The 18,530-nt window shown below is 40.4% G+C and overlaps 1 protein-coding gene across 2 annotated transcripts in view; it reads right to left on the bottom strand.

The window, feature by feature from the left end:
• The window catches only part of myo1b (myosin IB), a 290,431-nt gene that overhangs the window by 240,720 nt on the left and 31,181 nt on the right, over positions 1-18,530 (bottom strand). For both annotated transcript variants that reach the window (XM_041200715.1, XM_041200716.1), the window contains exon 3: positions 8,443-8,558. In XM_041200715.1, the coding sequence (XP_041056649.1) occupies positions 8,443-8,558 (116 nt within the window). The remainder of the gene's footprint in view (positions 1-8,442; positions 8,559-18,530) is intronic.

The following is an 18,530-nucleotide window of genomic DNA, read 5'->3' as shown; positions in this document are numbered from 1 at the left end:
TCAGGAGGGGACTTTTAACAAAACCTCAAAATTTTGAATATATTTAAGTGCATTGGGAAAAACTGTCTTGATTAGTAATTGGAGGCAATAAACTAGAAGGTATAAACTAAAGAATATCACCAAAAGAATAAAGGGAGAGTGCAGGAAAAGTGAATTTATATTTGAAAAAGGTAAAAAAAGGGTATGTGCAAAGGGCAGAGAAAAATAATGACAATTTTGGAAGGATTTCAAGGCTGTAATCTCATTACCATCAGTAACGTTTGCCCCTGTCATGGATGACTACGTCATTCTCTGATGCCAGACATATGTGTCAGAATGAACAAATCTACTTCTTTATGGAATGAAATGTTGCAATTAAAGGTGGGGCATTTTTGTATAGGCAGCCACTTAATAATACAGGTTAAAAGTAATTTATAGTTGAATCTTTGAAGCATAAATAGACGGCTTTATTTGTCCAGTGATAATTAGCATAATTATAATCTCTGATATCAAGGCAAAGCTTCTCCTTTTGTCTGCATTTATGGTCATGACAATCATACTTCTACAAGTCAGAAGCCAATTTCAGAATGTGTCTTCTTTGTAATTTTCACCTCACCATCTGTTGTGTATTGGTTCAATTGCTAGAATGACACTCCTACTCAAATATGCAATCTATCCTGCCATGGGATTAAATGCCTTCATTGGAAAGAATGAACTGGCTTGTGGAGCCATGTCTCAGTTCAAAGCTTGTTAAAAGACTGCCCTGATGACTTGACAGCTTCAAGTGGTGAGTAAGCAGGTCAAGTAAAGTCTGCTGACACAGCTGATCTCAGTTCTAGCGATGGGGCACCACAATTGGCCACAGCACTGCTGGGTTAAGGTGAGCAAAATGGGAAGTTTCCCTCACCTGATCACTATCCACTAACTCCTGCTGGAAATACCCATGTGAATGCTGAATGAGGAAGAACTTGAGCCAGAAGGAATTTCTCCAGTAGAAAGGTACAAAGGCACATACATTTTGCAATTTCAATCAATTTATTCTCCAAATCTGACATCCATTTATCAACAGAATGTTACTGGAGAATAAATCATTGTATTTGAAATGAATCAAACTGATATTATTTGTATGGGAATGGGATTTAGCAAGAATGTAAATGATCTGGTCATTCACAAAAATGTTCCCACTACAGTGCTGTAATTTCTGGCATCAGGCACTGAAATGCATTTAACAGGAAAAAGACGGCAGTCCCTTTGGGCAATGGTCACTGTCAAGTGGTTTCTGTTTATGCAATCCTTTTATGAGAAGCTCATGAATTCTAAAGCTTATTCTTGGCAGTTCCGAGTTTTGTTCTTGGATGATATCCCACCAAGATCTGGGAGAGAAATGGAACAATATCATAGCAATTGCTTGCACAGCATTTCTTTCTTTCAAAATGCATTATTGCTGTTCTTTGAATTTTTAATTTATTGTTCGATAAAAAGAGCCCACCTGAAACAATGCAAGCCACAGCCAGAAAAGTATCTTTCCTCACTGCTTTTGTGGTTTACTCACCACTGCTGCAATATAGTTTCTGTTCTATTCAGCCACTCTCTCCATAAAGTATCCAAGCAAGGGTAGTGATGCTTAGTTCAGCTTACCCAGATCCTGCAGTATGACATACCATAATCGTAAGGTCAGAACATGCACCGAAAGCGAACAGAACAAAGTAACTGGATGTCACAGTGCAGCTGCTCAACTTAGTCTCATGTGCCGATGGAAACCATCATTCAAGAAAGAGTGGAATAAACTCAGTAATGAACCAAAACCTACTCAATGTACTATAAAATAAGCATTTAGTATCTCCAGTTTCCTTGTAGAATGAGCTCTCTTTCAGTGGCTCCTGTAAATGATGCAGCAAGAGTAGTTTTGCTTCCTTCTTGTGTTATGACTGGAACAGATTTGGGCCTGAATTTCCATGCAGATGGAAAGATTGTCCATCTTTGCAAAAATGGCTCTGGTGGCCTGAATCCCAGAGATATTCAGTGAGGGGGGAGGAAGAACTTTAGGCATTCGTGGTCCACGGAAGAATCTGCCTTCAGTCTGATCTGATTTCTCAAGGAGGGAGTGGGAAATACAATTCGTGCACATTAAACCTGATAGAAGGTCTAAACTTATCAATTTCTTTGGGGAGGTAGGGTATCCTTTTCGAGAGGTAAGGCACCCTTTTGAACTGGGTCCATGAACACATTTGGGAGAGGTCAAGTGCCCTTTGGGAATGTTTGAAGCGTACATGAATGTGCATAAAAAGTGGTTAAACTCATTGGAATTGTCAAGCACATTGGAACTGTCAAATGAAGCCGTCAAGCTGTCAAGGTATTTAAACCTCATGCCCTTTAAATGTTTGGAAAAACACTGCAGTGTTGAAAAAAAATCAGCACATGCTATTTCACTCTGTCTCTTGACATAAGCCTGAGAGCTACCATGGCAGGATTAGTGCTGCATGACTGATTTTACAACCTATCATCACAATGGGGAAGTCTCTGATGTGGGACTATGAATGCCTGTTCTTAAGGGATTAAAAGAAGTTAAATTATTGAATGGGTTTTTAATTGTGTAGTTTTTTGCTTTTTTTAAGTAAAGTTCTAAAGTGTCTATTTTAATTTCAGTATGGGTCCTGAGGTCTGCCCATGGTGGGGGATACTGCATGAGTTGGCATGGAGGGTGTAAGGGCAAAGGTTGGCATGAGTCAGCATAGGGACAATAAAAAGCCATGGAGGATGGATGGGGACATAAGTTGGCATAAGGGCTGTGAAGGGCCATGGGGTGGGTAGAGGGACATGGGTTGGCATGGATGGTATGAGGGCCCAAGGGGGTCAGTGTAAGTGCATGAGGTGGCATGGAAGACATGAGGTGCATAGGTTAGGTAGATGGTCATGAGGTGGCATGGAGGGCACAAAGGGCCAAGAGGTGGGTGGGGCATGAGATGAGATGCACTGGCATGGATGGGTGAGGGGATGAGAGGGGAGTTTTTTGGTTATATTCTGTTTTGCACAGTGCTAGAGCACCGAGGTGGACCTATTCGCCCATTCCACCTCCGCACCCAACAGCCTTTGTGCTGCCTCTGAACTGTTTCCCAGGGTGATGAATCTAGCTCAATCCATTCCCCCTTGCTAGAATGAAAATCCAACCATCCAGGGCACTTCTTCCCAGGTCAGGTTCGCAGTGCTGAGAATTGCCCCAGCATAAAATCCATCACATTTCTACTTCTCTTTAGCTCTGAAGAACAGGTCATATAGACTCGAATTTTTTCAGCATTTTCTGTTTTTATTACAGCAATAACTAGGGTCTGCCTTGGTAAGTAGGTAATGTATAAACATAATATAATGCATAAACATATATGCAATCTGCATCAACAAAAGATTGTTGAAAGTTGAAATGAAACAAGAGGGAAAATACGTCATTATAAAAATTATCCATTGGATGAAGAGGTCCATTTATGTAATTAAAGTCCTATTCTGACACTACAACAAATAATAATATCTTGAGCAGGAAGGAAAATCTTACACAATCAACACAATATAGTTCTCGTGGCTTAACACTGCCATATAAATTCTTTCAACTGTAATATAACTGCAATTATTGTAAAACATTCAGCTTTCAGTATCCTATTTGCCTCGGTTCAGCCCTGTTCAGCTGTCTCAGTTTTAATTTTCCCAATGACAGAACATTTCGTATAATATGAAAGTTAGCCGGCCCAACTGCTTTTGCTTGTCAGACAGCATCAAACTGCTTGTACTAGCATTTTTAATACTGAACAGGCTATCAATGACTTATTTATTCTAATACATTTTATGATCAGTTCAGAAGAGAGAGAAAATTGGGTGACGGAACAAAACTGGCTGAAACCAAAAAAAAAACATTGGCCCCAAATGTTCACAAGGCTCCCCCACTTTCCATCCATAAATTCTTGTGGGGATCCTGGGGAAACGGTACAGGCACCCATTTTTCCTTTTTCTGCTGTTTCTCTGGGGATTCTGCAGATCGAACCCCAATGGAAATTCCTGGTGATTAACTTTAAAGCAGCTTTCAACATTTTAAATATTTACAAAACCTCTATATTTCAAAAACTGTTCAATTAGTTTGTTTAGGTGCTCAAATGGGCATCTATCATACAATAATAAAGCTGAAAGACAGCTGCAGAATTTCAGATGTTGAGCATCGATTAGCACCAAGTTTATTAGCTCCAAGTTTTTGGAGTTTTTAAAAATAAAAGACATAGGCCAGGATATTACAGCCTCACCACAATGTGTCTCCAACCCCAGCAGATGCAACGAGCCATTTAAATCTCCATTCAGTTCGGTGGGACCGTAACATCCCACTGGGCGGGAGGGGTCATAAAATCCTGGCTATACACTTTAAAACTCAGCAGGTCTGGCAGCATCGGCAGAGAAGAAAAGAGTTGACGTTTCGAGTCCTCATGACCCTTCGACAGAACTTGAGTGCGAGTCCAAGAAAGAGTTGAAATATAAGCTGGTTTAAGGTGTGTGTGTGGGGGGTGGAGAGATAGAGAGAGGTGGAGTGGTGTGGTTGTAGGGACAAACAAGCAGTGATAGAAGCAGATCATCAAGAGATGTCAACAACAATAGTACAATAGAACACATAGGTGTTAAAGTTAAAGTTGGTGATATTATCTAAACGAATGTGCTAATTAAGAGTGGATGGTAGCGCACTCAAGGTATAGCTCTAGTGGGGGTGTTTTTTTTTTTATAATGGAAATAGGTGGGAAAAGGAAAATCTATATAATTTATTGGAAAAAAAAAAGGAAGGGAGAAACAGAAAGGGGGTGGGGATGGGGGAGGGAGCTCACGACCTAAAGTTGTTGAATTCAATATTCAGTCCGGATGGCTGTAAAGTGCCTAGTCGGAAGATGAGGTGTTGTTCCTCCAGTTTGCATTGGGCTTCACTGGAACAATGCAGCAAGCCAAGGACAGACATGTGGGCAAGCGAGCAGGGTGGAGTGTTAAAATGGCAAGCGACAGGGAGGTTTGGGTCATTCTTGCGGACAGACCGCAGGTGTTCTGCAAAGCGGTCGCCCAGTTTACGTTTGGTCTCTCCAATGTAGAGGAGATCACATTGGGAGCAACGAATGCAATAGACTAAATTGGGGGAAATGCAAGTGAAATGCTGCTTCACTTGAAAGGAGTGTTTGGGTCCTTGGACGGTGAGGAGAGAGGAAGTGAAGGGGCAGGTGTTGCATCTTTTGCGTGGGCATGGGGTGGTGCCATAGTAGGGGGTTGAGGAGTAGGAGTAGTGGCACCACCCCATGCCCACGCAAAAGATGCAACACCTGCCCCTTCACTTCCTCTCTCCTCACCGTCCAAGGACCCAAACACTCCTTTCAAGTGAAGCAGTATTTCACTTGCATTTCCCCCAACTTAGTCTACTGCATTCGTTGCTCCCAATGTGGTCTCCTCTACATTGGAGAGACCAAACGCAAACCGGGCGACCGCTTTGCAGAACACCTGCGGTCTGTCCGCAAGAATGACCCAAACCTCCCTGTCGCTTGCCATTTTAACACTCCACCCTGCTCGCTTGCCCACATGTCTGTCCTTGGCTTGCTGCATTGTTCCAGTGAAGCCCAACGCAAACTGGAGGAACAACACCTCATCTTCCGACTAGGCACTTTACAGCCTTCTGGACTGAATATTGAATTCAACAACTTTAGGTCGTGAGCTCCCTCCCCCATCCCCACCCCCTTTCTGTTTCCCCCTTCCTTTTCTTTTTTTTCCAATTATATAGATTTTCCTTTTCCCACCTATTTCCATTATAAAAAAAATTACCCCCACTAGAGCTATACCTTGAGTGCCCTACCATCCATTCTTAATTAGCACATTCGTTTAGATAATATCACCAACTTTAACTTTAACACCTATGTGTTCTATTGTACTATTGTCGTTGACATCTTTTGATTATCTGCTTCTATCACTGCTTGTTTGTCCCTACAACCACACCTCCCCCCCACCTCTCTCTATCTCTCCGTCCCCCACACACACACCTTAAACCAGCTTATATTTCAACTCCTTCTTGGACTCGAACTCAAGTTCTGTCGAAGGGTCATGAGGACTCGAAACGTCAACTCTTTTCTTCTCCGCCGATGCTGCCAGACCTGCTGAGTTTTTCCAGGTAATTCTGTTTTTGTTTTGGATTTCCAGCATCCGCAGTTTTTTTGTTTTTATACACTTTAAAACTAAGGCAATGAGTTGAAGACTGGAATGTAAACAGCCATTACAATACTAAGGAATTAGACTAGATCTGAACCCCTCCTCATCATAGTAGCGTGGACAGAATTACAGACAGTTAGCAGATTAGTGGCTTTAACCATGTGTTGAATGACAAACCTGTGTTTTAGATTGTTGAGAAGCTTGTTTAAAGAATTGAGCCAGTTAGCCAGTGTGACTACTGTGCAGTACTAGAAGAGGAGACACGTCAAGCAAAATACTGCATATGCTATAAATATGGAATAAATACTGGAAAAATACTGGAAGCATTCAGCAAATCTGGCTGCATCTATGGAAACAGTCAACATTTCAGTCGATGACCCTTCGTCAGAACTGAGCAACAATAGAAACGTAACAGGTTTTGAGCCAAGGGTGGGGTATAAGAACAGAAGGGAATGTCTGTAACAGGGTGGAGGGCAGGAGAGATTAAATGACTAAAGGTTGCCTGGGACAAAATCCAAAGGGAGTGGAGATGGGTATTGTAAAGAAACAAAAGATGTATCCAGGTGAGGTATGAATGGTTGCACAGCAGCCCTCCAAATGCAAAGTGAAGGAACAGAGAAGGAAAAACTGAACCAGTAAATGAAACAAAATGGAGGCAGAGGTTATGATCTCAAGTTGTTGAACTCAATGTTGAGCCCAGAAGCCTGTAGAATACCAAGGCCAAAGGTGAGGTGCCGTTCCTCAAGCCAGTGTTAAGCTTCACTGCAGCAGGCCAAGGACAGAAAGGTCAGAGTGGGAGCAAGGTGGAGAATTGAAATGACAAGCAACAGGAAGCTCAGGGTCATGCTTACTGACGAAAAGGTGTTCCGCAAAGAGGTCACCCGATTGGTGTTTTGTCTCCCCCCAGTGTAGAGGAGATCGCATTGTGAGTAGCGAATACTAAATTGAAAAGAAGTACAAGTAAATCCCTTTTCAAGTTTCCTTACTTGACTTATTTCAATTTTGAATACTGTATTTTCTGTTTGTCATGATTGTCATGAACCCCAAGGCTCAATAATTGAGCTGTTCTGATTCACTGTTCTCACCTGATTTCATCCGGGGTGGCAGGACCATTATAACTGGGCTCAGCACCCAGAGACCAGAAGAAGCCCAATTTCTCTCCTGTGAGCCTCGTTGCACAGCATACGTGTCAACAGGTCAGAATCAGGCTGAGTCACAAGGCCCTGATGGTTGAATAGTTTCCTAGTGGTTACCATCTAGATTGGCAAATGGAGAGGGACTGCTTGATTGAGGTGTAATAGTGTGTTTGGTACACATGGAAGTGAGATATTCTGACCATCAGGGGTGGTTACAGTTGATAGAGGCCTTGGCAGACATCAAACTTGATGACAACCATGTCTGTGGAGTTTTTGTAGATCACATTTGGAAGGTGTAAAGTCATCAGCATTTGGAAAATGACAATAGTTAGTAAATCACTGATTTGTAGCTCCTGTGAAAACAACTTTAAAAGGAAAGTCTGTTCATCTAACACAACCATCACTAATGTTTATAAAACAAAAGTTTTATCTAATAATTATACGCTCCTTCTGATGCCTACAGAAGTATTAGAAAAATATTTTGAAAATACTAAAATTATATGCATGTTTTCTAAATACTCCCTTAAGTACACCATGGAAGAAAAAATATATTTTCTTAATTAAAACATCCTGCCCTCCTTGGTACGCAACCGTCACTTACCAAAGACAAATTGTGAACCATTTCATCAGAAACTGAAATAAACATCATAGAAGCTAAAGGAAACATCAGTTCTTTTACTTCCACTTATCACTAAAATCATATTTGTTCCAGGCAGCAATTTGCCAAAGAATAACCATGCAGCACCCACTTTTCCCAGCTCTGTACACAGATGAACACAAATGCTCAAAGAGCTATCTTCTTCCCTGTTTATGTTACAAAATGCATTAGCAGATGTTGCAGGGACAGATGGGGTCAAATACAATGCAAAAAAAGCCATATATAGACCGAAGCCTTTCAGGGCTCAAGGAGCGAATTGAAAAATTTGTCAATGATGGAATAGTTTGGTGGATGCTTGCAATATCCTAAACAAATTACAACTAAACTAGGAAGACCAGGCTTAATAAAACACAAAAGAATAAAACATTCACATCCTCTTTTTTCCTTTCATCCAAGGTAAACAGCTAGGTCCATACACTGTCCTTTGATCTGAGTCAGCTGTAGTTTGTTTAGCTTTGCTTTACTTACATGTGAGGACTGAGCTCATAGAAATTTCTGTTGCGATATTCTTCTACTTTCTCTGGTGTATAGATGGGTAATTGTCTGTATGGGTTTACAGATATGACTACACTCCCGATATAAGTCTGTAAGAGGAAAGAAACAAAAAAGACAAAATTGAAATGCAATGAATTTGTAACTTAGTTGTTCTAAATTATGGGTTTCATGCAGTAAAGCAGGGAACTGTCACAATTTAAAGCAAAAGGATTGTGGGCAATCAAGTGCTGTGATGACTGGTGGGACCCCTCTATTCATTCCCATTCTTAGATGGGTTGTTTGGGGAAGTTCAAGGTAGAGGCAGAAACCAGAAGTGAAACAGAAAATAATTTTTCATTTTAAAAGTTATCACACAGCAAATAAATCCCCAGAGCAGTGAGGATATGTACCAACGCAGCATATTTTGATGAACTTGATATATCTTGTAAGAATGAAGGGGCAGCTTACGCATTGTTAGGTATCTAGCAAGTCGGCATTTACTAAATATTCTCTGCACCTTTGGTTCTCGAGGCTTATTTCTTCAACGTTATACTAGAACCTAGACCTGCATAATATTTAGAAATAAAAAGTCTAAATAGCCAAAATGTAACAGTCAATGTATACAGGTACAATTTTTCAGATTGCATTTTCTCCTCCAATTTATCCCATTGTTCCCCTCTCCTGAAAGTCCTGGTCCACGGTAGTTTACAATCCATTTGTGGTGGTGATGCCTCCATATCTCACTCATTGACTAATTCTATATTTTTCCAAGGCCAAGTGAGTGTTTATATTCTAAATGATCAAAAGGGTTTGGGAATATTTCTGATATAGTTATCCACAGACGAGAGAAAGCCAGCAAAGTTATTACACACCCTTCTTTAAAGTAAATGGCAACCTCCATTCACAGAGATGAAGATGAAGTTGACAAATAACAGATGAGAAAAATCTAAAACGAAAGCAGCAGACAAGCAGAAAGTCAATGGCAATACTAGTATTACTCCTTCTCTCACCATCACATCATGCTAAATATTTAGTGGTTAAGCATTAAGGGGCGTACAATTGGAACATTACAGACATCCAAGGACTGCCATTTTGTGATAATGCTCCCTCTGTTCTGCTCTAACAACTTTCCTCAACAGCAACCTTAGAAAAGCTGCTCCTAATGCAATATTGGAGCATTTCTGCACCATCTGTCCCGTGGCTTCCTTAATAAAACTACCAAATTATTGTTTTTGGCAATTTTGTGCTGTGGGCCTACACCTGAGAGCAGGGTTGATAATGGCCAAATATATTTCACACAGGACAAATCCGGTAGTAGAGGAATTTCCATCTTGCCATTCCGAAGTTTATTTAAATGTAGGCATGAGTGAAAAAGCAGGTCCTTAAACCTGTTACGTTACTGTTCTCCTTGCCTCCCAAAGCGAGGCAACCACAAAAGTGCACAATGTCTACTGATATCCTCACTACAGCACCAGTCAAAGTTTATTCTTATAAATATCACTGTCTTAATCATTACAAGATGCGTCCTTTTAAAGCCTCATTTTAATAGCATTCTTCTGCAAAACTGAAGTTTCCCAGACACACTGCAGTTACAGCAGCTGTTGATAGCATTTATAACAGAAACACATGCTCTTACTGCCAGTTCTCCATATGTTTCTATGGTTAGCAGAGGCTGAGGGAAAAACTGTAGAAGTGGCAATTATAGAAGTGACTTTGCTACACATCGTGTATTGGATTCTCTGAGGAGGTCTAAAGCATACAGGCTGTTCCCAGGGATGCACATTGAAATAAGCATCAACTCAGTAAAAGACACTCTTTGGTCTGCCCGAAACTTGCTGGGCTTCCAGCACAAAGAGTTGTCCACGACCAACTGACATATTCCAAGGCCCAGGACTACATGCTAACATACATAATAAAATTTGGGGCAGCTGTCACAGAGGAACAATGGGGAAAGGCCCAAGGGGCTACAAACTGGGTAAACCCATATAGGATGTATGTAATGAATATTGCAAACATTAACTGTATTTGTAAATATAAACAAGTAACACACAGCATTGGAAGAAACTGATTTGGGTTTGCACATTATGTAATGACAACTTTGAACAGCCATGTAATGTGCTTTTATAAATTTAACGAATAAAGCATATTTTTCTAAAAATAAAGTCAGGGAGTGTGAAAGTACTACTTGTTTCATGTTCAGGTATGACAATACATTGAAGTCACTAAAAAGAATGGTGATTCCAGCGGAGTAGTGCTGACAGAGTGCCATCCGGCACATTTGATTTCAAGCAGGCTTGAAAACTCAATGCGGCCCACCAAACCTGGGCTTTCAAGTGATTGATGTGGAAAATGCTGTAAAGTTGTCAGATCCAATCACAGGCTGGTTCCTCCCTGCATTTACTGCTGAAAGGCTCAAGGAGTCTATCAGAGAGAAACCAGCCTGCGATTGGATGAGCAGCAAGGAGTGCGAGGCAGCCGGAGCAGTAGATCGGGGCTGGGCAGGAGAGGGGGAGCACGCGTGCTCACCTGACCGGGGGGGGAGCACGTGCATATGCCTAGGGGAGAGGGGGAGCGCAGGAAAGCTTCTGGCAGCTTTACATGGAATTTACAGCACAAAAACAGGCCATCTGGCCTACTCCACCTATGTTGGTGCTTTTGTTCCACACAAACCTCCTCCCACCATTCTTGATTACATTATCAGGGTAACCCTCAGCTTCTTTCTTCCTCATGTATTTATCAACTTCCATGAATGTATCTATACCAGAAACATAGAATGGTTACAACACGGGGCCATTCAGTACATTTTATTTGTGTCAGTTCTCTGCAATAGCAACTCAGCTAGTCCCACTCCTCGACCTTTTCGTTTGAAGCCCTGTAAAATCTTCCCTTCAGATAATTATCCAGTTTTCATTTGAAAACCGTAATTGACTCTGTCTCCACTACACATTCAGGCAGTGTATTCCAGATCCAAATCACTGTTGCATCGAAGTTTTTCCTCATGTCACCTCTGGTTCTTTTGTTAATCAATTTAGGGTTCTCGATCTTCTGCCAATGAGAACAGTTCCTCCCTATTTACGCTACCCAGAAACCCCTCCCCCCCCCATGATTTTGAATATGTGTAACAAACCTCCTCTCAATCTTCTCTTCTCCAAGGAAAACAGCCCCAGCTTTGCCAATCTATCCACATAACTGAAGTCTCTCATCCTCAGGACCAAACCTGTAAATCTTTTCTGTACCCTAAAACCTTCATATCCTTACTGTTAAGGCTGAACTAGTTTGTTATGAAGGTTCATAACTTATTTGATTTTGTACTCTCCATCCTATATATAAAATGCAGGGTTCAGATTATTAACTGCATTCTCAACCTGTCCTGCCACCTTCAATGATTTATGCACAAATACACCCAAGTCCCTCTGCTCCTACAATTTATACCCTTTATTTTCTGTCACTCTCCCCTTTCTTCTGACTAACATTTCACACTTCTCTACATTAAACTTCATCTGCCACAAGTCTGCCCATTCCACCAGCCTGTCTATATCCTCTTGAAGTCTATTACTATCCTTCTCATAGTTCACAATACTTCCAAGTGTTGCATCATCTTCAAATTTTGAAATTGTGCCCTGTACACCCAGGTCTAAATTATTCAAATAAATCAAGAAATGCATATAACCATCCTCCAGTCAGAAGTAAAGATTTCTGTAATTCATGTTCTTAATGGGTTTGAATTAAATAATTAAACAGTTGCATATTGAAATTCTAGTTCTGCTAAAGACTAAAGATTCAAAAATACCGCATGATTCAAAATAAAATGCTTACTGGCACTAACATTTTTCACTTAAAAAGCAGAGTTTTACTGACATTTGGGGTCTAAAATAAAATATCATTTCTAAATCTACTGCGTAATAGGAAAAACCACGTAATAGTTGGGTGTAGAAGTGATATGGCCAACACATTTTCTTAGAGCTTCTGCACCTCAAAATTTCTCACTACACCACTGGGTGATCCATGCAAAAGAGCTGGAGTAAACCATTTTCTTACTATTGATGTAGTCTCTAGTGAGATACCCTTGCTGCTGAGCAAGCCTTCCATGAAAGGTTCAAATGAAACTGGACATGGAACATGAAGCAATTTTTTTTTTAAGAAAAAGTCAGTGGATCTGCAGTTTTCAACTTACAGCATCATTGCATCCCCTGAACAAAAGCTGACATTTCTAATCAGAATGTTAATGCAGTGTTAATGGCATCAGGTGATAAAAATCAGAGAAAAAACAAATCCGTCCTGAAGTTACACAATTTGCTCACCATTATCACGGATTACAAAACCTACTGAAGGATGCAGGTGTGGTTGATGAGTGCACAAGGCTCACTGGGTAGATTAGTGCAAAATATGACATGTAAAAAAGCATTGGAGGACGCCATGTCCTACTGCAAGTTTCCCCATAGGCATACAATTTTATGAAGTAGTAACCATGGGTATAAAGGTGCAGGGCAAAGACAAACATTTTAATTTTACACTTTACAGACATGGCAACCAGATTCAGTCTTTCTAATGAAATACATGGTAAGAACAAGAGAGTAATTGTAGATCAAGTCATGGAAAAATGGATGTTGGCCAAGCACTGGTTAAATTTCTGACCAACAATGGGGAGTGGTGGTTTGGGGGCGGGGGGGGGGCAGTGGAATTTGCCAATGACAAATTTAGAGACATGTGAAAATATGAACATTGTAGTCATGAACACTGCAGCTGCTGAAAATCCTATAAGCAATGGACCCTTTGAAAGAAATCACATGGTGATCAATGAGATATTCCATAAGATCTTGGCCAAACTGCAAGCTGACAACTGCCCTGGAATGGGCGGTCCATGCAAATAATTCGCTTGTTAAGGGTAGGGGTAACACTAATTCCTTGCTTAACGTTATAGTTGCATTCCCGAAAAGTGCAACGTTATTGAAACGATGTTAAGTGAATCAGATTTTCCCATTACAACCAATGTAAAAACTGTAGTTAGATTCCGTAGGACCTTTCCCCTCAAAGAAAAACATGAAAATATTATACTTCTTAAGTTGAAATATCATATATTGCTAAATTCCCATATTCATAAATGAAATATACTTTAAAGTTTATTTTAAAAGTTCGAAGATATATGCAAACTCTTTCTCCTTACCTCCCGCACGCCGCCTCTCCTGCTCAGTAATCCTCCTGTTCGCCGCCTCTTCCCCTCCTTGCCTCTCCCACTTCCTGAACATCATGCTCCCTGACCTTCCCCATCACTGATAACCCTTCCAGTTGTTGGCTGACCCTCCTGCTTCCCACTTCGCTCTCCCGAACTCCCACTATGAGTAAGGGCTCAGAGGGTGAGTGGCGAGAGGCAGGAAGTGCAGCTTTGAGTTGCAGGGTCTCAAAGGTAAGCAGCAAGCTAGTGATGGCTGGTGAGAAGTAGAGTCGACCAGCAACCGAGAGGGTCGGGGTCCAGGAGGGTTGGCCAGCAATCAGGCGGAGTGGCCAGTGGTCGAGAGGGTCAGCCAAAAGGGTCGGGAGTGGGAGTGGCTGCTCCAAAATTACCCTCTCACGACCCTATATCACAAGCTGTGAAGCAACTTTAAAACGAAACTCCCAACACTGAATGGTGTTGTTAGAGCCACACTGATGCAGGCAAGTGGAGAATATTCCATCACACTCCTGAATTGTGCCTTGTAGATGGTGGACAGGCTTTGGCAGATCAGGAGGTGAGCTACTCACTGTGCAATCCCCAGCTCTGACTCGCTCTTGTAGCCACAGTGCTTAACTAGCTCCACCCCTCTTCCTTTGTGCTAGATATGATTTCAACCAGACTCCTCTTTGATCCGCTGCTGTCCATGTGGCGTACGTACACCCACATTGCTGTTAGGGAGGGAGAGCCAGGATTTTGACCCAGCGACAGTGAAGGAATGGTGATGTCAGGATGGTGTGCGACTTAGAAGGGAGTATGCAGATGGTGGTGCTCCCATGCATCTGCGGCCCTTGTCCTTCTGGGTGATAGGGATTTTGGCTTTGGGAGGTGCTGTCAAAGAACATGGGGCTGTATAGTGAAGACTGTGGCTTATGTTGGAGCTTTACTTTGATGAGGATGCATGTGGATGAAGAGCGATGTTCAGTTTTGGTCTATTTGCTACAGGAGTGATGTAGGAGAGAGTCCATTTAAGTGACGGCGGAAGTCAGATTCCTGAACTTAATAAATGCAAATACAAGACAAGGTCATGTACTCTGACACCTTACTTTAGAGAACAAGAGAATGAGAGGAGAACTTAACAGCAATCTTTAATGTTTTCATGTACATGGAGAATTTGGATCTTCTGCTTGCTACATAATTCGTGGACCTGTAAGCAGTTAAGGAGGTCACAGTACAATAAAAATTTTAGCCTTTAAGGTAATAAAATTGTGAAATAAACAGACACCATTTTCTGCTTAATTATACTTTGACGCTATTTTAATTTTTTCCATCATATTGTAACATTTTAACTTTTTATTTCCTCCTCAATGTCTTCTCTATTTCTATTAGAATTGACCCTTGCAGCTTGCTGTATGCCTTTTATCAAATCTCAGCCTCTTTTATGCTTATGATTACTTCATTATTCATCATTATTTCACAAACCTTTCTCTCAACCACGCTCAACCACTCTACCATCTTTGTTATACAGTGTGCCAATTCTATTTTTACATGCATTTGATACCCCTACAGTTCAGGTCACAGGAGAAGACTGAACTACAGAAGCACCAAATAGAAGGAGTTGCATAACAAAAAGCCATACAGCTTTTTAGGAATTCATGTATTTTTTTTATTAGGGAAAGGGTTAGCTGGGGATTAATTCCAGATACATAGTTAACAAACTTATGGGTTGAAAGAATAGATGACTGACTTTCCATGGCAAAATACATGTAACTAAAATTGCGGAAGAAAAGTTAAAACAAGATTTTAGCGATATGGCCCCCTCAGGTAGAATTAATATGAAAAATCATGATTTTATTTGACATTCCAGTAGTTTTGATTGCAGAACTGCAGTGGCTGCCTGGCACTCTGAGGTAAAGGAGTTAGTTTTAACAATATATCATATGATGGTCATCACCCTGAAACATGAACTTTGTTTCTCTCTCCACGGATGCTGCCTGACCTGTTGATCATTTCCAGCATTGTTTGATTTCTGATTTTCAGCATCCACAGTAAATTTGATTTTGTGTTGCAGAAAATTAGAAGTCAGCCAGTAGAAGGTTTTGGTTCCTGCTGCTGTGGTGATGAGTTTTAAATAAATGGCATCTTTGTTTTCCATGTCAAAATAAATGAGTGTTGAAATAAATAAGATTATTGTAACCAAATATTTGATTATTCAAAACTGACTCAAATAAAACCATAGACTTTGTTTTCTCCTGACGCTGCTCTAGGATGTAACTGAACTTTTCCAGATTGAGAAAAGTTGGAACTGTCGTGCAGCTATATAAAGTAAGTCTGGACTCCAGGGATATTTTTGTTCTCTGGGCTCAGTTTGAAAACAAGCAACAGATTCACTTTAGAATTTGACCCTTGTGCTTGTTGTCTTGAAAAAACTGTATGTACCACACAGTGTTCGTGCAATTAAATTCATTTTCCATAAACTGGAAGCAAACCCAAGACCCTAAGACGTACTCACGCAATAAGAATTTAAAAAGGACAACATAAAAGCAGCATTAGTGCGGCCACAATATATTTCAGTATTCCTAAAGCACAGCAAACCAGCAACCAAATCCAATCTCCTTCCATACCAAACTATGACAACACAGTCAAACTCCTTACTCCAGTGCTGTCTACCGTCAGTGCTCAAAAGTAACAAAGATAACGTCATGAGGTTTTCAGGTCAATTTTGGTCTGTCTGCTGGGAAATATATTCATTTTATAAAATTCCTTAGCTGAAATTTCTATATTAAAAATTCACAATCTTTGCCATGTGATTACCCATAAGTGTTCACAGGCTTTGAAATAGACTTGCACAAAGACACAGGGGAAAAAAAAAATAAAGTACAAATCATCCCCAGGCTATTCTTTCATGCCTCTGCTACTTACATCATGATAGGGCTAAAAACTACTGTTGCATAAATTATATACAAATAGGATGTGAAAAAGATGACTCCCTAAGAGCAGATGTTCTAAACGTTATCACTGCCCTAAACACTATTGTGTGGATTCATTCAGTAAAGTAGAACAAACTTGTACTGTAGAATGTTTTTAGTATCTACTGAATGTTTCACCCTTAATATTTTCTTTTTTTGGTGTTATGATTAAATAAGGCTTCCTGTTGATAGCACAATATAGTTCTGTCCCCAAAACATCATAAATGGTAAGCTTCAATACAACCATGGCTTCATAAAGGATTAAAGTGAAACAATTGAAGCATTGTACAGACTAAATTCTTATTACTTACAAATTAAATGGGAAACATCTTTGCCAAACAAGTCAAAGACCTACATAGCAATGTATAGTAGCAAGAAGGTTATGAACAATGTATCCCTATTCATTTTATGTACACTTATTAGGAGGTACAGATATGGAGCTTAACTTCAGTAACATAATATAGGAAATATATAGTCTGTCAAGCCCGCTTCACCATTCAATACGATCATGGCTGATCTTCTGCTTCAACTCCACTTTCCTCCTTGATCCCCATAGCCCTGAATTCCCTGAGAAGCCAAAAATCTATTAATCACATTTTTGTTTAAAATTAAACTCCGCATTCTAGCCATGTTGCTTCATAATTGTAAGACTGGGTAAAAGATCAACTCTTGCACTTAAGGCAGTGGCATTGACCTCACTGTTTTGGACAATCTTAATGCTGACTTAAGTTGCTCTACTGTGGAACTTCATTCTAGTCACAGTATATTTGGAAAGTCAATGGAGCCTCACAGATGTCCTCTTGACAACTTAAACCAAGCCAATTAAAACAAACACTAATTTTGGTGGTATTAAATGGACAGACCATATGTTAATTAGAAAACAACATTCAGAGGGAATTCAGAAATCAACACAGCAATCTAAGCAATTTAGCATTTAGGAACAAATTGCAACAGCTGCTAAAGATTGCACGAACAAGAACGAATATTCAATAAAATTGAGGGATAAGATAAGGCCATCACACTGTTTAATTTGACTGGTTTAACACCACTAACTGTTTTTAGGGTAGTGCAAACAGACAGTATGAAGTTAAAAGCAAAATACTGCAGATGCTGGAAATCTGAAACAAAAATAAAAATTGCGAGAAAAACTCAGGTCTGACAGCATCTGCGGAGAGGAATACAGTTAACATTTTGAGTCCGGATGACTCTTCATCAGAACTGAGGAAATAGAGAAATGAGGTGAAATATAAGCTGGTTGAGGGGGGTGGGAAAGGTAGAGCTGGATAGAGGGCCCGTGACAGGTGGAGGCAAAGAAGAGATTGCCAAAGATGTCAGACAAAGGGTGTTGATGGTGGTAGTACAAAGTTATACCTGTCCACTTATACTGCTGTGCTTATGCAATGTGTAAACCGGAACCTGTGCATTTAGACGCAAGCATATAGCTCTGCTTATATGCATCCAAATTTTAACTTTTTAAACATTAGTAAAGGCCTATTATACTGTCAGCTGCTTGCTGTGATAAACCCAAAGATAATCCACTGAATTGCCTTGGAGCATGGTAAACTCTTTAAAATATTAAGAAATATTAAGAAACCGCATCATCTGAAGTTAAACTGCAGTTGACATTAGGGTCGTCATCTCTGGTTGGCCATATTCCTGAAAGCATCATCACATGGCCTCCTCCCTGCAACAACCCCATCCCCACACCTGTCACCTTGCACCCAACATGCCTACACCTGTCATGCACCACCTTCCCATGTTAATTGGAAAGCAAATAGACACTTTGTGATCCAATTGGATGATTCTTGACCATCAGTTAAACACCAAATCTTTCCCCGTGTCTAATCACATTATAAGTAAAACAAAAGGGTTTAAAAATTTGACACGGAGCCAATTAAGGAGATATTAGGTCAAATAACAAAAAACTTTGTCAAAGAAGTAGGTTTTAAGAAGCATCTTAAAGG

Source organism: Carcharodon carcharias, chromosome 12 (assembly GCF_017639515.1).
Source record: "Carcharodon carcharias isolate sCarCar2 chromosome 12, sCarCar2.pri, whole genome shotgun sequence".
Classification (NCBI taxonomy): Eukaryota; Metazoa; Chordata; class Chondrichthyes; order Lamniformes; family Lamnidae; genus Carcharodon; species Carcharodon carcharias.
The sequence above is the reverse complement of the archived record's forward strand: the minus strand, read 5'-3'. Positions and strand labels throughout refer to the sequence as shown.